Source organism: Schistocerca nitens, chromosome 11 (assembly GCF_023898315.1).
Source record: "Schistocerca nitens isolate TAMUIC-IGC-003100 chromosome 11, iqSchNite1.1, whole genome shotgun sequence".
NCBI lineage: Eukaryota > Metazoa > Arthropoda > Insecta > Orthoptera > Acrididae > Schistocerca > Schistocerca nitens.
The window spans coordinates 137,513,411-137,534,803 of NC_064624.1; the positions used below are offsets into that span (position 1 = coordinate 137,513,411).

Sequence of the window (21,393 nt, forward strand, 5' to 3'; positions counted from 1 at the left end):
TATGTCGTCTTTGCTGGGTATGTCGTGTATTTGCTTCCTAGGTAATAGAATTCTTTCGCCTTTTCCATTTTCCACTTTTGGATTCCCAATTTTGATGTTAATTACATTTGTGGTACTCTGCTACTTCATCTTTCCTCAGTTTACTCTCAATCCATAGTATATATTCATTAGGCTCTTTATTTCCTTCTGCAAGTCTGTAATTCTTCCGCCTTTTCCTGATGCTAGCAGTGTTCTCACCGAATATTATCATCGACAAAACCTTTACCCAGAATTTTTATCCCCTCCTGCACGTTTCTTTTATTTCAGTCATCTCTGATGTATAAGTTGAAAAGTAGACGGAAAAACTACAACATAGTCTTATACCCTTTGTAGTCTGATCACTTCATTCTGCCACTTCCACTCTTATTGTTCCCTCTCAGTTCTTATGCGTATTGTCTATTGAATGTCTTGCACCATTTCACATTGCCATCAGATTTTATAGGTTGATGAATTGTATGAATATGTCTCAGTTTTTCTCAGGTCTTTCTTCCATTCTGAAACCTAACTCTAATTGACGTATCTATTATATCTACCTGTTTGTGGAAGCACTGCATATAGTAACACTTCTTGCTGGGTGCCTAATAATGTGATGCCGTTTTCCAGGACGGCCGCTGCGGTGGTGCTGCACTGGACGTGCTGACAGAGGAGCCGCCGCGCTCCGATTGGCTGCTGGAGCTGGTGCGTCACCCGCAGGTGGTGGCCACGCCCCACCTGGGCGCCAGCACCGCCGAGGCACAGCGGCGGGTCGCCAGGGAGGCGGCCGAGCAACTGGTGGCACTCTCCGCCACCGTGCCCGCCGCACAGAGGGCCAGGTGAGTCGCAGCACGTCTGCCTGCCTCACCTCTCGATACACCCGAGTGGACTGACATCGCGACCCTCCAGTAGAACCTCGGGGGTCCTCCAAACTAGCTGTGACTTACAGCTGCACAAACTGCTGGGGCCTCTGATATGGCAGACGCAAGCTCACGAGACAGTACAGTAGTCACTGTGGTTGGTTTGGATTGCTGTAAGAGGTGTATAACTGGCACTGTGTCATCATGGGACCATTCACTGCTGACTTGAGTGAAGACAATGAGGTGGTGCATATTTGTGTGGGATTAGTGAAGTAATGTGAGCCACCATTGACAGACCACACAATGGCAGAAACAAACTGTCATGTACGGATATGCCTAATCATCAGTCCAAAAAGTTTTGTGATTGAATTACTAAATAATTATTTAAATGAAGGCTATGAAAATACTTGTAAAATTTAAAGGGAAAACTTAGCTACAGATACACTACATACCAGTAAGGACATGAATTATGCATACTGCAAGTGTCCGTAGTTATTGTTTTAAATCTTACAAGTACTTTTTAAAAAGTTCACAATTACAAATTTCCAGGACTATCTGTATTGGGTTAGGAATCTGTACAAGGCTGTGCGAAATTATTTTGAACTTTCTGATCTAATTTAAAAGGATGGTACATTTAAAATTCTTTTTCCTTTAAATAATTATGTTCTGCTTTTAGTCTTGTGTGTTTGAAAATTTTAATAGATTTCAAACGTATTGATGAGATAATAAGGGGGACATGGTAATTTTCAGGTTTATTTCAGTCTCTCCTCACCTGACTCAAGAAATGTAGTGCTTCCTCCTACGTACATCTCATGAAAAGACCATGAAACTAAAAGTTAAGAGAGATTTGTGCTCGCACAGAGATTTACCAGCAATTCTGCTTCCTGCAAAACATTTGTGATTGGAACAGGAAAAGGGGGAAAGGGCAGAGATACACAAAGTAGCTTCTGACATGTACCAGAAAAGAAAATGAGTTAATCTAGCAGTCACCCAGTTCTGAGCTATACTGTAAGTTTCACATATTGAAAGTTTCACCTCTCTAGCTCACTGGGAAATGAGTGTGGTAAACAAACTATTCTTCAATACACACCAGGTGATAAAGCGATTTAATATTGCTTTGTCACCAAGCACTGAGCTGTAAAGCGAAATTTGTACCGAAGACACAGACAAATAAAAAGGAAATATCCATCTTATCTTCCCGCTGTCTCTGCTCATCCGTGCCTGTCGTCTCGGATACCGCCTGTAACATATTCTAACCCTACCCACACAACATGTTGCTGTCGCAGGGCAGCCAACATGTCAGGCATCACCAAACTTTTTCAAACCTACCCCCATCCCTACCGAAAAGGCTGACACAAAAGCAGTTTAATGTTGCATTGTCATCCAGTTCTGAGTTACATTTAAAATTTCAATCCTCTAATTCATCAGAAAGTTAACTTAAAATCAATTACAAAATTTGTACCAAACAGATATACAAGACAGGGACTTAATAAAAATGTGGTAAAAGTGAAACAAATTAACATGCTTGTTTCGATGCTTCAGGTGTTCTACATACCCCAGACCCCACAGGAGTACAATATGCAGAATGTTCATACAGCTACATGAAACTGCCACCGAGATCCCATTTCAAGATGTTGTTCAACTTGCAGGGCACATTCACATTTTCGATCTTGATGAGCCACCTGCATTTTGTCATATTGTATTAGGCTGTGAAACTATCTAATTATTTTTATTGAACACAGACCTACAGAATTTTCCCTGATGAAGACAACCTATTCATTTTTTACCCACAATATACAAGCCCAACATTATCTGACTACTATACATTGACAACATGACTTCCAATAATTAACACAAAACAATGGCTTTGAATTTCAAGAAATCCTAACACTAATACAAATCGAAAAAACATGAAATTAAAGAAATATGAAACTACCTCCAACTCTGTTAATTGCCTAAACTTATTTCAGTCACAAATCCCGACAGTGCAAACCCCATTCTTTTTCAAAAGTCACTTACCTCATAGAAAATCTTCATAATGCAAACTACAGCAATTACAGCAAGTCGAAACTACAGCTAGCTACATAAAAAGATTCTGACTACTAGAGGCTCTAACTACAAGGAGGCGTATGGTTAGCAAAAGAAAGATTTTATTGAAGAGCAAACAATGTATTTAGAAAATTTTACCTTATTCATTTGACATCCAGTTCCAATAAGTATATAGTTGTCAATAATTCCACTGCCCAAACAATATCAACCAAACATCTATTCTCATACATTTCCTTGTGTGTTTTCTTATAAACACTTCATTTCGCCTCACTTTACAATGCATATCCTACCAACACAGAGTCGCCACTAAAAATATCATGTCCATACACTTTCTACATCTACATCTACATTTATACTCCGCAAGCCACCCAATGGTGTGTGGTGGAGGGCACTTTACGTGCCACTGTCATTACCTCCCTTTTCTGTTCCAGTCGCGTACGGTTCGCGGGAAGAACGACTGTCTGAAAGCCTCCGTGCGCACTCGAATCTCTCTAATTTTACATTCGTGATCTCCTCGGGAGGTATAAGTAGGGGGAAGCAATATATTCGATACCTCATCCAGAAACGCACCCTCTCGAAACCTGGACAGGAACCTACCCCGCGATGCAGAGCGCCTCTCTTGCAGACTCTGCCACTTGAGTTTGCTAAACATCTCCGTAACGCTATCACGGTTACCAAATAACCCTGTGACGAAACACGCCGCTCTTCTTTGGATCTTCTCTATCTCCTCTGTCCTATCGACTCGCTAACTGCTAGTCCATCCAACCACAGAATCTCTTGGCGAGGGCACTGAGGGCTGTCAGCAATATTAAAGCAGTCTATAGCACCGCCAACATACAAACAGGCTACTTACAGCTGGTACTGATGACACCAAGTCACATCATCTGTGATGATTTTCTCAAAAAAAGGGTTGTCTGCGATTTTCATTTCAATAAAGTCACAGCAGTTGTCCATTCATCATCTTTTACTAGGCGGGAGAAAGTTTGGATGCACTTTTCTCATCTTTGAAACTCTAGTTACTGTGGCTCGACTGCTGTTTGTGACACTACAGTGTTAACACCCCATGGGCCCATGACTTATTGGTGTACCAGTGTGGCGTGTCCAGTGTGTCTACAAGGAATGGTGTACCACCCACAGCCATGTAACAAACCACGAAAACTGTGCTCGTAGAAGGATCCCAGCTGACAGGGAGGGAGACAAGTGTCACACATTGTCAATGGTTTCAAATCCGACAGGAAATGCTGTTGTCTATGACTGCAAGAAAACCTCAAGTGAGTGAACGTAGTGAAAGAGACAGCACAGTGGCACTTGAATCTGCCATCAACACAGAAACTAGGCAACAGCCGACTGGGGATGTGTGATGTAGTCCGAGGAGTCACGATTTTGGCTCTTTTCAGATGATGCGAAGTGTTGAGCACACTGATGGTCCAGTGAAATGTTTAAACCACAGTATATGTAAGGTGCAACTCAGGGCAGAGCTACTGCTGTGACGTTCCACTGGATTCCACATTAAACAATAGGCCCCCTTTCCCCAGATGGATAACTGGGGCAGTCAGAGTCACACTGTAGTGGCATCCAGTAGAAAGACTCACACTAACCCATTGAACCATTAGAGATTACTGCTCATAGGGATGATATTTGTACCATGACTTGGCAATACTCATTTGAGACACCATGAACATCAATTACGATGTTTTCAGAATGAGATTTTCACTCTGCAGCGGAGTGTGCGCTGATATGAAACTTCCTGGCAGATTAAAACTGTGTGCCCGACCGAGACTCGAACTCGGGACCTTTGCCTTTCGCGGGCAAGTGCTCTACCACCTGAGCTACCGAAGCATGACTCACGCCCAGTACTCACAGCTTTACTTCTGCCAGTATCTCGTCTCCTACCTTCCAAACTTTACAGAAGCTCTCCTGCGAACCTTGCAGAACTAGCACTCCTGAAAGAAAGTATACTGCGGAGACATGGCTTAGCCACAGCCTGGGGGATGTTTCCAGAAAGAGATTTTCACTCTGCAGGAGAGCTTCTGTAAAGTTTGGAAGCTAGGAGACGAGGTACTGGCAGAAGTAAAGCTGTGAGGACCGGGCGTGAGTCGTGCTTCAGTAGCTCAGATGGTAGAGCACTTGCCCACGAAAGGCAAAGGTCCTGAGTTTGAGTCTCGGTCGGGCACACAGTTTTAATCTGCCAGGAAGTTTCATCAATTACGATGCTTGTTTCAACATTTCTGGCTTGTCCTCTCTTTTAAATCTTCTTGATGAATGTGTAGTAGACACCCCCACCTTCCAAGACGACAGCAGCCATACTGACAGGGCTGCATGCATACATTCCTGGTTTGACGTAGACCCAGGGTGTTCTGTCATCTGGAGTGACCCGCTAAATCACTCGATCTTAATCCAAAAGAAAATGACTTGTAGAATCTGATACTGCAATTGAAATACAGCACTAAGAATCACCGCTATCTGGCAGCCCGACAGGTGCTAATCGTCAGCTACATAAACACTCTAGTACAAATACTACTAGCTCTGTGAGAAGTGGCTGAGAACCTGCAGCAATCTAAGTTCCTTGTTATATTTTGGGGGGCCCGCACTGACAGCCACCTGATTTTGTTGCTTCTGCTGTTGTGCAGGTTCCAGCTGACAGGTGTTGTGAACGCACCCGCGCTGTCTGCATCACTGGACGAGGGGAACCAGCCCTGGCTCCAGCTGGCAAAGGAGCTGGGCTCACTGGCCGCCCGTCTGGTCCAGGGTTCGCTGCCCGGGACGGCCATCAACGTCACAGCCTCTGGTAAGACCGTCACAACCACTGCTGGGTGGTCTCGTCTCACAGGATGTGACAGCACCTTGGTGATACTGAGGATTTGTCCGTTTGCTGTACAAATTTTCTAAAATGTTATGTAACTCTGAAGTATGATACTATTTTTAAAGCTGTATTGTCTATTTGTCGACTGTGAGTCACAAATACGAATACGTTTTTTCAGAGACCACTACTACTCACAATTATGTGTTGATTTACTTAATTTATTTAATGAAATAACATGTTTTGAGGCACAAACTTCATCTTCAGGTTACAATGGCAACACAAAAAATTTAACATAAGTACACATGGATACTAAATAGGCTTTCTACAGTCTTGGTTAGCTGGTTTAAAAGGGGGGGGGGGGGTGGAGAGGGACTTAACAGTCTTGGCAAGTTCATGTGAAATGGCTGTCTTCTTGTGGAGGTTTAATTACATCTATTTCTCAGCTTCTTGGATCTTGTTAACAACGGTTTATGGACATGCAAAGGACACACAAGACACATCATCATGATCAAATACTGCACAGTTGATAGTGCTTTTCCGAGAAATTGACATAATGTGATATTGAGAGCCTGAAATCATGATGGCACTTTTACTACTATTATTTTCAGTCACTGATCACCATTTTTGGTTACTTCCAAAGAGGCTATATATACCTCCATAGGTATAACAAAATCCTTCACTTCCTTAGCAAATGCGTAACAACTTCTTATGTTACTTGTTTGTTTGAATATATACACAGCTTTCAGTTTTCAGTTACAATTCCTATTGATTTTGTAGTTAAGGTGCAATGTGTCATTCACAATTTGCCAAATCCTGTTTTTTTGCTTGTTTAGTTTTGCTTGTGAGCAAAGTTCAGGTCTTTTCAAATTCATTAGTTTCAATCTATGTTTTTCTTCTTCTATCAACAAGAAATAACTGTTGTCTATCTTTTCTTTTATCTCACTTTGAAATTTGCTTTTTGGCTCTCTTTCTATATTGACAGTATTACTTTCCACGAAAAATATCTGATTTTTTTACCTATGTAAGCGTCATCATGTATCAGAACAACCACACTGTCCTTGTGACTCATACTTACTATGACTTTTTGATTTTCAATTTTTTTAATTTATTGGCTTAATTGTTTTCAGTTCTCTTGTTTGACCACATTTTCTTCGAGAGCCCTTTGAACCTTCCTTTTCTGACTGGACTACAGTCATAATTTGCTGAGACTCATTTACTATAGTGGCATCAACTTAAGCAATGTTTTTATTGAGTACATTAGCATCAATCACTGGCTGAATATTGAAATGTAAGCCTTTGTGTCATAATGTAAAGGCAATATTGTTTGGCTGTGATGAAAGTTATTGTTTGAAATAAACAGCATGCAGAAATTAATCACTGATTCACTGCATCATGCTATTCATATTATTCATCTCCAGGGTTGTAGGGTGCACTAAGAAAATAAAGTCATACATTGGAATTTATGTGTAGAAAAGGTCTGTTGTCATGCCACAAGGAAGGCAAAACTATAGGTCTTTAGCTCTGGCAGAAATAATTTTCATGTGTAATTTTCATGTACACCCATACTGGGTGTTTAAATAAGTTTACTTGATGTTACGTAACACGCTAGTTAATAATTGTTTCATCTGGATGTATATTACTCTTCTAATTCCTCAACAAATTTCTCGCCACTTATTTTCTGGCTTTACTTCAGTCAATTACGAACAAAAAGTAGCTAGTATGCTGACTGATGTGGAACTCGCGGTAAGTGAAGCATTGTGTAATGTCGGCAGGCCCCGGTAGTGAGCGGCTGACCTTCGTTGCCACGGCAGCTGTTACTGGTTTGCTGTCTGGGCGCACACCAAATGGGCTGAACCTGGTCAACGCCCCAGCACTGGCGCGTGACATGGGTGTCACAGTGACATCCGAGAAGGCCTCTGCTGGCAGCCAGGGAGACGACACCACAGTCACTGTCAAAATCCAGCAGGCCAGCGGGGAGGTGCATGCCATCACTGGTGAGTCTGCCCCCCTCACTCTGCTCTACTGTGCACTGTCTACTTTCATTCAACTGCACATCCATTCACTCCTCCCTTGCACTATTCTTTCGTTAGTAGGACTTCCTTTATAGATTACTATGTCATATCCTTTAAATGTACTACTTTTCAGTTTTTCTTGCTCCATCATTCCATCGGCATTCTTATATCCACTTACCAGTTGTTCAACACTGAATAGCATGTGGTAGACTTTGTTTCCTGTTACCCATATTTTTCATGTGTTGTACAAGGCAATCTGATCCATACTGCCATCTCTGAAAAGATAAAGCAGTGTGCAGCTGGGGAACTCAAACACATGACATTCATGGGTAGCATTCCTGAATTCACTGAAAGCTTGTAGATTCCATCAGCTTCTCACTAAAGCTTCAGAGGTGAACAGAAATTTTCTAACCATGATATAAGTAACCAAACAGTTGATATGAAGGGCTTATTTCAATAGTGGTACAAGTCCATTACCTCCACTTTTCTGTCTATAATGCTTCTGACATTAATGGTCCAAACAAACAGAAAGAAAGGTTCATCTCTAGCAAGAAGCTATATACTTGAATATTTCTGGTATCTCAACTGCAGATTTTTCAGCACTCATTTAACTTAAGACTGTGCCTTCCACTTATCTGATTAAAAAGCAAATACTCAGTAAATAGTATCAAGTGAAAACATTGCCACCTGTATCACAGTTATAAGTATTTTCACTTGAGTTTACTTATTGATTTCTTTTCTCTCCTTCTTATATGTCAGCAAATTCTCATTCTCCTTCGCTTTATCTCTTTATTCTCTGTCTTTTCTTCCATCAAAATGTTGCATTGGTTGTATCGCTACTCCTCTTTTTTTATTTATATATTCTCTCTAGTGCTGCTAGACTCTTTGTTGCTATAACATTACTATTTTCATTCCACTTCTTTCTCCATTTTTGTTCTACATCGGCCTCATTCATCATTCCCTGGCATGCTAACTTCTCTTCAGCCTCGTGTTGCCTCCTTTTTATTTATTTATTTATTTATATACTTGTTCCATAGATCTGTACATGTGAGCAAGTCACTCAGATGTGGAACGTGTCAATGTACATAATAAAATACAAAGAATAAAGACATTGTTATAGTATTAATAACAGTGCACAAAAGTCATACTTATTAGCTTAAAAACTAGTCAACATAAATGTGAAGATAGCAGTTTCATATTTAGGGCATTATTGCATCTATTTTAACCTTGAACAGTAATCAAAACTTCCCACTTTGGGTTTAAAAGTGACCCAAAAATGGAAATGAGAAAAACAGGAATTTTTACATTAGGGCATTATTACATTAGTTTAACAGTAAACAGTGTCAAAAAATTTAAAAACATCTTTCCAATCTGGGTTTTACTTATTTCTCTGAAAGAATTCCTCTAGTGAATAAAGTGAGGTCTCAAGTAAATAATTTTTCAAGCTACGTTTAAATACTGATGTACTACTCCTTATACTTTTGATGCTGTTGGGTAGGGAATTGAAAATTTTCGTTCCAGCATACTTTACCCCTTTCTGAATAAGTGTCAAGTTCTTTAACTCACAGTGGAAATCCTCTTTTCTTCTGGTGTAATGTTCATGATGTAGGCAATTCATTTCATACAGAGTGGGGTTATTTATTATGAAGCACATCAGTGAATATATGTACTGAGATGTTGCTGTCAGTATTTCAAGTCGTTTAAAAAGATTTCAACATGAGGTTCGTGGGGGTACACCACAAATGATTCTTATTGCCCTTTTTTGTGCTATGAGGATTTTCTTTGCGGCAGGTGTATTGCCCCAGAAGATGATGCCATAACACATGACCGAATGAAAATAGCCAAAGTAAGCTGGCTTTGAGACGGTAATGTCATTGAAGCGTGACAAAATTCGTAAAGCAAATGTTGCCGACGTCAGCCGTTTTAGTGTTTGTAGAACGTGATGTTCCCAGTTCAGCCTACTGTCCACGTATACGCCTAGGAATTTTGATAAGTACACTTGCTTTATCATCTGATCATTCTATGTGATAACTATTTCTTTTGGGTTTTTGTGGGTTGTCTGGAACTGGATAAAATTGGTTTTTTTCAGGTTTATTGAAAGGGAGTTAATACTAAACCAACCCAGAACTTCTTTAAGGATATCATTGACCTCGGACTCTAAGTCAGTAGTTGACACATTATCCACCACAATGCTCGTATCATCAGCGAACATTGTAAATTTACACTGCTTATTGATGGATAAAGGCAGGTCATTAACATATATGAGGAACAGCAAGGGCCCAAGCACTGATCCCTGTGGCACTCCATGCTGCACAATTCCCCACTCAGAGTCCACTATATATTGTGATACACTATCTGAAACATCTAGAGTAATCTTCTGCTTCCTATTTTCGAGGTACGATTTTAACCAGTTCCCTACAGGTCCAGTAATTCCATAATGACAGGCCTTCTTGAAGAGTATCTGGTGATCTACACAGTCGAACGCCTTTGATAGGTCGCATGAGACACCAATTGGCAGCCTCTTGCTGTTTATAGACTCTAGAACATCATTTGTGAATGAGAAAATTGCGTTATCTATTGAAACTCCCTTTTGAAAACCAAACTGCTGACTGTTAATGATGTTCAGGTCACCAAGGTCACTCTGCTCTGACTTGTACCTCCATATCATGAATTTCTGATCCTGCTTCCTATACTGCTTTTATTGAGCTCTCTCTGATTCTTCATATCTCCTAATTTTAGTTCTATTTCTCCTCCTGCTTTGTTTCTTACCTGTTCCTTCTTGAGTCTTCTCCTTTTTGTCTACTAATTCTTGTAATTGTTTTCCTCAGTCTTTGTTATCTCCTTATTCTTCAAATTAGACTTTCTCTTTCTTCTCATTTTGTCACTGTCCTTAGATTTGACATCATCAACTTTTGCTCCTCCTCAGTTTTATTGCTCATCCCTGAATCTTCAAGATTCTTCTGTAGCTTGAAGTTCCCAGATTCCTTCTCATTTCTGCTCTGCTCTTTTTCATCCTCTCTCTTTCTCTGAGTTTATATAGTTTCTATTTGTGCATGTCTTTATTTATCTATCCTCCTCATAATTTTCCCCTCTATGCATACAATATGTGATTCTTCCTTCCTTCCTCTGAAGCTCTCAATGTTTCTGCTCAGCTCCCTCTCATTCTGCTACACTCTTCTTTTCTATACTCTTTATACTTTTTTATATCTCCTTGATGTTGAAATTCTCGGTAAATAACATTACCACAGCTGATAAATGTGTTCTCCATTACTTTTTATCACCACATTGAGAAGTTCACTCATGGTATACAATGTAAACTCATCTGAATAAATGTAGGGGTGGACACTTTGACTGTGGTATGGCTGTAACTGTGATGCAAGAGGTCCACTCATAGTATACAACAAGAACTCATCCAGATCACGCAGCAGTGCACATTTTGAAACTGGTTTGGCTGTGATTGTGATACCATCACATGTGTCAGCTTACACACACTTAAATATTATTCATGCATAGGTTGCACATTTTTAAAATTCTATGCATGTTGAAAATTAGAAAAAAAGAAGACTTTTTAACAGCCACTTGTTGTCAAAGTAGTTCTCCCTTCATCTATAATCCCTTTGCTGAGATGTTATGTACAGACAGGTACTGATGCCACTACTATGCATGACAATTGATGCTGGTGTACTTCCAGGTACGGTCCGTGCTGACAACCGGCCCCTCTTGCTCTCTGTCGACGGCTGCGTCTTTGACGGTGGCATTGCCCTGGGTGGGGGCGCACCTCTGCGCCTGTTCCGTGCCGCCTCTGCCGCCTCAGCACTTGGAGCTGTGTTGGGGGCGCTGGCTTCTGCCTCAGCTTCCATTACCGGTGTGTCTGTAGCCGCCCCTGTTGTGGAGCCAGCCAAAGGCCAGCCCACCGACTCTCACGCCTGGATCGCTGTACGCACCACGCAGCGCGTCGAGACCCGTGTTAACATCCCGGGTGTCGTCGACGTCTGAAGATTCACTTGTGCTGCTTTGCCCAGTTTGTAAAGCTACTGTGCCCAGCAGAACTCGACTTGTGTCTTCAGCATTCATCTCACTTGTTGAAGTGTGTTTTATAAACTTCTGGTGCTCTGAAACTGGTAAGGAATGAAATTTCGAAATGAAGTGCCATCAGTCAGCTCTTAGCTGATTATCCATTGTTGCCCAGTTACTTTTTTTTTAAGTCAACCTGTTCCTACTCCCCACCACACCAGTGGGGCAGAAATGTCATCAGGACTGTCACTTATTAGCCAATGACCCGTATCTTTTGAAGGTGGCACTAATACCTCTCATTTGCTAGGTGGGTGTATCTCCAGATAGGATGTGATGTGTTGAAATTACTCCACACACCCAAACAGTCCACATTACACACCATCCCCTTCCCTCCCTCAGTTCACACCATGACTCCTATTGGTCAAATGTCATCAAGACTGTCAACAATTGTCGTAATAACAGAATACTGTGGTTCAAATGGCTCTGAGCACTATGGGACTTAACATCTCTGGTCATCAGTCCCCTAGAACTTAGAACTACTTAAACCCAACTAACCTAAGGACATCACACACATCCATGCCCGAGGCAGGATTCGAACCTACGACCGTAGCAGTCGCGCGGTTCCGGACTGAGCGCCTAGAACCGCTAGACCACCACGGCCGGCAGAATACTGTGGATTATGTGCTACTATAGCTCACTTTCTATTATTTTTGTGTGTAACCCCTGTCTCAGCCCATCCTAATTTTAAGTGCGATAGGGGTGTTTTACCCGAGCAGGTATTTCCTCTACATAATAAACCATATTTGTACCACACTTAGTTGAAGTTGCTGGTGATGTTCCAGATTTGTGCCACCACATATGCTAGGAGAATATTACCACCATGACAGTTCTCGCCTTAGTCATATGTCTCTCACATATTGAAATATCTCCAGGCATTCCAGAAGCATGCTGAACACCCACTTATATATATATATATATATATATATATATATATATATATATATATATATATATATATATATATATATATATATAGTTTTGAAGTATTCACTGAGACTAGGCACCGATGTTTACCTCTCCTTGTAGTAAAACAATGAGCAAGTTTCTGTAAAAACTTGTTACCCTCTGTTTTTCACCAGATTTGATAGTATAACATGCATCTAGCTGATTGGTCAAAACTTTTCATTCTTACCCAATAAAGCCTTAATGTTTCAGACAACTATTTAAAAGAAAAAGTGAACAATACATTAATTTATTTTACTGATTACAGATTGCATCAATAATGCTTGGTAAAAAGGAAAAAAAATCATATAAATACTGGTGCATTCCAACTAATTTCAAATGAAATGTTCTCACAGTATTAGAAATAAGACTTCCTACCATATTGTGCTGTAATTTAATTTGCAGTGAAACCTGATTCATGAAATTAGCTTTATGAAAACTTGAAGTTTTCTGCTTGTACTTCAATTTTTCTGTGAGCTCTAACATATATTTTCATAATGTATTTTTAATATTTTGATCTGCAAATTTTTGTTTAACAGAAAGCGTTTGACTGATACAATGATTTTTGTGGTGTGTTGTAATCAATGGCTGTGATATTCATGTACTGTGAAGGTAAAAACTTTGCTTGAACAATGACATTTTGTGGATCTAATTTCATCATGAAATAAAAAAAATAATTTAATACAGAAGAAGTTATAAGATTGGAAAATATGAACTGATAATGCCAAAAAAGCATAGTCCGACACAGGAGAAATTACCAGTTATTCTACAGGCTGAGTTCTCTGTATATAATCATGTCTGTCTTAATCATAGCAGTGAAATTCATTCTGTTTGGTGATTTCGCATATATTGTGCAAAAACTGTGTTTATATCAGGAAACCACACATCTTAAGATTAGAACACAAATTTATTATCCATGTTTCTTAAAGTCCAAAATTTGAATAAATTATCTTAGTTAATGAACTACACATCAAATTTTCTGTATAAAAGCTCATAAAGAAGATGAAAAACTGGCACTTAAAACTGACAAAAATGGTCTATTAGGAAGAAGGCCAACTTTTTGTTTTTCTCTTAAATGTGTCCCGAAGTATACTATCTGTCTGTCCACATCTACATACAGTGAGATTTAACGGCCATTTCTTTATATTAATGTCTAATGTATTACATACTAGGAGACTATGATTTGATCAATATTCCTTTACTTTTAGCATTGCATCACCATAAATATTTCTGTAGTTGTTACAGCAGCATATGTTAGTTCTGTGGTGAAATGCATAAAGCTTAACAGCCTATGGTTGTGGCAATATTTCTTTCAAGACTGTAGTTGACATTTTTGTCTTGATAGTCTTAATAACTGCAATTTTTTGTACCCATCTCTTCCCTTATTAAAAAAAAAAAAAACAAATGCCATTGCATTCTTTCATTTTACATTATTAGAATTATAAAGAAAATAGCTGAATACATCAGACGATAGTTTTTTACTGTAATTTTTCTGTATGAGAAAAGTGCTGTGTATAAAATAAAAATGAAAGATTTTAAAAATCAGTTATTACTCAATTCATTACCATCCTGACACGAACCCAATCTTCCCATAAATTAGTTTCAAGACTACATACTTGGTGGTTATTGTTAAATCAGTTAAATTTCTTGGAAATAGAAGTTGTGTTATAAAATATCAGATATTTCACTGACAATGAACATATTTAACAAATTCTCATTGGTGGTGATGTGAGGGTAATTCTTTTTTATACCTTTTCTACTATATATTAATTACACTGTTTTCTAGATTTTTACAATAAAATAATATATAATATTTAATGGTATCAGAACTTTTATTAACAAATTACTTTTCAATGAAGTTTTCCATGTTTCCAGTTAGCATATAAAATCATTAATTTGTTTTACTGTTACACAGAAGAAAGATGTTTATTTCAAATCACTCAGTCTCTCACTGCCAGGAAACTTGTTTTACTGGTACCATAGATTTTGTGTGACATACCACATGAGGTTTATGTAAGCAGACTTACTAGCTGCAGCTAGATAGGAAAGTCATAAACTATCAGAAATAGACTTTATTTTAAATAAAAGACTCAGAGTAGGTTCTCCAGTGCAGAATCAATTTATTTTCAAGCATTTCAAAGAAAGTAATCCAAATGTTAGTTAAGCTATGTAATAAAATTGGTACCTAAACCCATGACTTCAATATTTGTAATAGTGCAGTATCTCCTCATTTGAAATGGTGAATAAGCATTTAACAAGAAAATATAAGGTTTTGTTCCAGAATTAAATCTGACATATAAGAGCTAAACAGAAAAAAAGAGAGAAGAATGCTCAGTCATATTCATTGCCATAGAAATATGTATAAGTTGTCTGAAGTTTAAAATGGACTGAAAAACTATTAATTGTGGACCAGACTGTTGGTTAAACTCCAACTTGATTATCCACATATAAACACTTATCTCTAATGCACAACAATGATATAGGCTAGAGATACCAGCACTAACTTATCCACAATGTTAACAGTGTCTTAATTAATATAAAATCAGCAACACATTTTCTTCAACTCGCTATTGCAAAAGATTTGTCATAAATTCTCTACCTGTTCAGAAGTGATTTTCCATATCATAACTACAGAAGTTTTGAAGCACATTTTTACTAACAATAATTATGTATGTAGCTTACATGAAAATGTTTGTACAGAGATTTTTATATGAACATAAGATTTTAGTACATTTTAAACAAATTTTTTGAGATTGATTCATTAGAAAAAAGTGGTTTATTTTTGATACTACAGAAGTAATCCAAACTTTTCTTGTGAATTGTAAATATAAGTTACATCAGTCAAACACATTATGTTACAAAATGCTATATGTCTCAAACAATTGTGATGTTTTACTGTTCTCCATTTCCAAAAAAGATGTATGATTAGTTTATAGAGAGGTATTTGTCTTCCTTCTAGAATTAATGTTCCCCCAAAAATACTTGTAGAATGGCAAAGAAAGGACAGGTACTGATCACACATACTGCCATAATGATGCTGTCAGTTGAAAATTAATATTACTATCATTCTAGTCCCCCCCCCCCCCCCCCATCAACCATGGACCTTGCCATTGGTGGGGAATATTGCGTGCCTCAGCGAAACAGATAGCCGTACCGTAGGTACAACCACAACGGAGGGGTATCTGTTGAGAGGCCAGACAAACGTGTGGTTCCTGAAGAGGGGCAGCAGCCTTTTCAGTAGTTGCAGGGGCAACAGTCTGGATGATTGACTGATCTGGCCTTGTAACACTAACCAAAACGGTCTTGCTCTGCTGGTACTGCAAACGGTTGAAAGCAAGGGGAAACTACAGCCGTAATTTTTCCTGAGGGCATGCAACTTTACTGTATGGTTAAATGGTGATGGCGTCCTCTTGGATAAAATATTCCACAGGTAAAATAGTCCCCCCTTCAGATCTCCGGGTGGGGGCTCTTCAAGAGGACGTCGTTATCAGGAGAAAGAAAACTGGCGTTCTACGGATCGGAGTGTGGAATGTCAGATCCCTTAATCGGGCAGGTAGGTTAGAAAATTTAAAAAGGAAAATGGATAGGTTAAAGTTAGATATAGTGGGAACTAGTGAAGTTCGGTGGCGGGAGGAACAAGACTTTTGGTCAGGTGAATACAGGGTTATAAATACAAAATCAAACAGGGGTAATGCAGGAGTTGGTTTAATAATGAATAAAAAATAGGAGTGCGGGTAAGCTACTACAAACAGCATAGTGAACACATTATTGTAGCCAAGATAGACACGAAGCCCACGTCTACTACAGTAGTACAAGTTTATATGCGAACTAGCTCTGCAGATGATGAAGAAATTGAAGAAATGTATGATGAAATAAAAGTAATTATTCAGATAGTGAAGTGGAATTCGGTAGTAGCAAAAGCGAGAGAAGGAAACGTAGTAGGTGACTATGGACTGGGGGTAAGAAATGAAAGAGGAAGCCGCCTGGTAGAATTTTGCACAGAACACAACTTAATCACAGCTAACACTTGGTTCAAGAATCATAAAAGAAGGTTGTACACGCGGAAGAAGCATGGAGATACTGACAGGTTTCAGATAGATTATATAATGGTAAGACAGAGATTTAGGAACCAGGTTTTAAATTGTAAGACATTTCCAGGGGCAGATGTGGACTCTGACCACAATCTATTGGTTATGAACTGTAGATTAAAACTGAAGAAACTGCAAAAAGGTGGGAATTTAAGGAGATGGGACCTGGATAAACTGACTAAACCAGAGGTTGTACAGAGTTTCAGGAAGAGCACAAGGGAACAATTGACAGGAATGGGGGAAAGAAATACAGTAGAAGAAGAATGGGTAGCTTTGAGGGATGAAGTAGTGAAGGCAGCAGAGGATCAAGTAGGTAAAAAGACGAGGGCTAATAGAAATCCTTGGGTAACAGAAGAAATATTGAATTTAATTGATGAAAGGAGCAAATATAAAAACACAGTAAATAAAGCAGGCAAAAAGGAATACAAACGTCTCAAAAATGAGATCGACAGGAAGTGCAAAATGGCAAAACAGACATGGCTAGAGGACAAATGTAAGGATGTAGAGGCTGATCTCACTGGGGGTAAGATAGATACTGCCTACAGGAAAATTAAAGAGACCTTTGGAGAGAAGAGAACCACTTGTATGAATATCAAGAGCTCAGATGGAAACCCAGTTCTAAGCAAAGAAGGGAAAGCAGAAAGGTGGAAGGAGTGTATAGAGGGTCTATACAAGGGCGATGTACTTGAGGACAATATTATAGAAATGGAAGAGAATGTAGCTGAGGATGAAGTGGGAGATATGATACTGCGTGAAGAGTTTGACAGAGCACTGAAATACTGGAGTTGAAACAAGGCCCCGGGAGTAGACAACATTCCATTAGAACTACTGACAGCCTTTGGAGAGCCAGGCCTAACAAAACTCTACCATCTAGTGAGCAAGATGTATAGACAGTTTAATAAGTCACTGCTGCAAAATACACTCCTGGACGTGCAGACCGCGTGAGACGACGCTTCATCCAGTCCCAAACGTGCTCAATGGGGGACAGATCCGGAGATCTTGCTGGCCAAGGTAGTTGACTTACACCTTCTAGAGCACGTTGGGTGGCACGGGATACATGCGGACGTGCATTGTCCTGTTGGAAAGTTCCCTTGCCGGTCTAGGAATGGTAGAACGATGGGTTCGATGACGGTTTGGATGTACCGTGCACTATTCAGTGTCCCCTCGACGATCACCAGTGGTGTACGGCCAGTGTAGCAAATCGCTCCCCACACCATGATGCCGGGTGTTGGCCCTGTGTGCCTCGGTCGTATGCAGTCCTGATTGTGGCGCTCAGCTGCACGGCGCCGAACACGCATACGGCCATCATTGGCACCAAGGCAGAAGCGACTCTCATCGCTGAAGACGACACGTCTCCATTCGTCCCTCCATTCACGCCTGTCGCGACACCACTGGAGGCGGGCTGCAAGATGTTGGGGCGTGAGCGGAAGACGGCCTAACGGTGTGCGGGACCGTAGCCCAGCTTCATGGAGACGGTTGCGAATGGTCCTCGCCGATACCCCAGGAGCAACAGTGTCCCTAATTTGCTGGGAAGTGGCGGTGCGGTCCCCTACGGCACTGCGTAGGATCCTACGGTCTTGGCGTGCATCCGTGCGTCGCTGCGGTCCGGTCCCAGGTCGACGGGCACGTGCACCTTCCGCCGACCACTGGCGACAACATCGATGTACTGTAGAGACCTCACGCCCCACGTGTTGAGCAATTCGGCGGTACGTCCACCCGGCCTCCCGCATGCCCACTATACGCCCTCGCTCAAAGTCCGTCAACTGCACATACGGTTCACGTCCACGCTGTCGCGGCATGCTACCAGTGTTAAAGACTGCGATGGAGCTCCGTATGCCACGGCAAACTGGCTGACACTGACGGCGGCGGTGCACAAATGCTGCGCAGCTAGCGCCATTCGACGGCCAACACCGCGGTTCCTGGTGTGTCCGCTGTGCCGTGCGTGTGATCATTGCTTGTACAGCCCTCTCGCAGTGTCCGGAGCAAGTATGGTGGGTCTGACACACCGGTGTCAATGTGTTCTTTTTTCCATTTCCAGGAGTGTACTAACGTGAATTCTTTACAGACGAAAGGAAAAACTAGTAGAAGCCGACCTCGGGGAAGATCAGTTTGGATTCCGTAGAAATATTGGAACACGTGAGGCAATACTGAACCTATGACTTATCTTAGAAGCTAGATTAATGAAAGGTAAACCTACGTTTCTAGCATTTGGGGACTTAGAGAAAGCTTTTGACAATGTTGACTGGAATACTCTGTTTCAAATTCTGAATGTGGCAGGGGTAAAATACAGGGAGCGAAAGGCTATTTACAATTTGTACAGAAACCAGATGGCAGTTATAAGAGTCGAGGGACATGAAAGGGAAGCAGTGGTTGGGAAGGGAGTAAGACAGGGTTGTAGCCTCTCCCCGATGTTATTCAATCTGTATATTGAGCAAGCAGTAAAGGAAACAAAAGAAAATTTCGGATTAGGAATTAAAATCCATGGAGAAGAAATAAAAACTTTGAGGTTCGCCGATGACATTGTAATTCTGTCAGAGACAGCAAAGGACTTGGAAGAGCAGTTGAACGGAATGGATAGTGTCTTGAAAGGAGGATATAAGATGAATATCAACAAAAGCAAAACGAGGATAATGGAATGTAATCGAATTAAGTCGGGTGATGCTGAGGGAATTAGATTAGGAAATGAGACACTTAAAGTAGTAAAGGAGTTTTGCTATTTGAGGAGCAAAATAACTGATGATGGGCGAAGTAGAAAGGATATAAAATGTAGACTGGCAATGGCAAGGAAAGCGTTTCTGAAGACGAGAAATTTGTTATAATCGAGTATAGATTTAAGTGTCAGGAAGTCGTTTCTGAAAGTATTTGTATGGAGTGTAGCTTTGTATGGAAGTGAAACATGGACGATAAATAGTTTAGACAAGAAGAGAATAGAAGCTTTAGAAATGTGGTGCTACAGAAGAATGTTGAAGATTAGATGAGTAGATCACATAACTAATGAGGAGGTATCGAATAGGATTGGGGAGGAGTTTGTGGCACAACTTGACTAGAAGAAGGGATCAGTTGGTAGGACATGTTCTGAGGCATCAAGGAATCACCAATTTAGTAATGGACTGCAGCGTGGAGGGTAAAAATCGTAGAGGGAGACCAAGAGATGAATACACTAAGCAGATTCAAAAGGATGTAGGTTGCAGTAGGTACTGGGAGATGAAGAAGCTTGCACAGGATAGAGAAGCATGGAGAGCTGCATCAAACCAGTCTTAGGACTGAAGACCACAACACACAACATCATTTTAGTTGAGCCACAAAAATTGGTGGACTTGCCTAGCAACTCAATAAGCAGCACATATTTTGTGTTTAACTCTGTGAATAGCCACCAGCAGATTTCGTAAAATGAACAGGCTTAATAACAGTGGAACATTAATGAACAAGGGATTTGTTGCTGTCATTGGCCATACGCCATTCTTTGCTGAACTGTTAAATGCAGAATTTTAGTAAATCAAACCACAACAAAGTCCTACTGCCAAGTACGGATTTCAGTAAGCCTGGAAAATGAATAGGATCATGGGTGACAGTATGTGTCTGACACCAACCACAAGAAACTGCAGGAAATATTTTTCAAGTAATAACATTGCTGTTAATGTGAGTGTGCGTGTACATTCATAGCCGAGTGTATATTATTCACAATTACCAAACGATGTTAACCATTAATGGTGTTGGTATCAGTTTGACATAACGAGAACATCAGTAGCAATTTATCATTGAACACCCAGTTGCCTGCTTTGTTTTGCTTCAGGCTCTGAGCACTATGGGACTTAACATCTATGCTCATCAGTCCCCCAGAACTTAGAACTACTTAAACCTAACTAACCTAAGGACACCACACAACACCCAGTCATCACGAGGCAGAGAAAATCCCTGACCCCGCCGGGAATCGAACCCGGGAACCCGGGTGCGGGAAGCGAGAACGCTACCGCGCGACCACGAGCTGCGGACTTTGCTTCAGGTTCTTCTCTCACAGACACATAATGCCTCTTAGGCATTACAAGGAACTACTAAGCAGACGAAAAGCTTGGCACAAAGCCTACCTACATTGGATGTGTATTGCACCATCAGCACGACTGCCGACCCAAATGACCCATTGTCCCCATCTTCATTGTGTGCTGCTGTTTTAATCAGGACTTGCCTTCTAGTTTTTCCTTCTCCACCCATTCTTTCAAGTATTGCTTCCTTCTCTCGTAATTCCTTGCCTCCCCAGTGCCTCACCTTCAAAATCGGCAAAGAACGTCAAACAGACATCACTTAATATGACACCGTCTATCCCTCACACGTGATATATGTGATCATATTGGTACAGTTGTACACGAGCTGTATTTCACGAGAAAGTCCCAACTGGCTGTAAGTGCATGCTGGCCGCTAAAACTGCACTACCGTGATGTCGACGTACAACAAACACCAGACTGGCATGAAGTGCAGTACGTGCTTGGAGGTGCTATTGATTAGCATTTCGGTGCAGCAACACAGGGCATGTAGGAGTGATGTCATCCACGTTCTTT

The 21,393-nt window shown here is 40.6% G+C and overlaps 1 protein-coding gene across 1 annotated transcript in view; it reads left to right on the top strand.

Annotated features, from left to right (window-relative positions):
- Positions 1 to 13,492, top strand: part of LOC126212887 (D-3-phosphoglycerate dehydrogenase) — a 94,560-nt gene extending 81,068 nt beyond the window's left edge. The window contains exons 7-10 of the mRNA XM_049940386.1: positions 643 to 851; positions 5,552 to 5,709; positions 7,497 to 7,718; positions 11,428 to 13,492. Coding sequence (XP_049796343.1) covers positions 643 to 851; positions 5,552 to 5,709; positions 7,497 to 7,718; positions 11,428 to 11,732 — 894 coding nt within the window. The 3' untranslated portion in view covers positions 11,733 to 13,492. The remainder of the gene's footprint in view (positions 1 to 642; positions 852 to 5,551; positions 5,710 to 7,496; positions 7,719 to 11,427) is intronic.
- Positions 13,493 to 21,393: the final 7,901 nt, after the last annotated feature.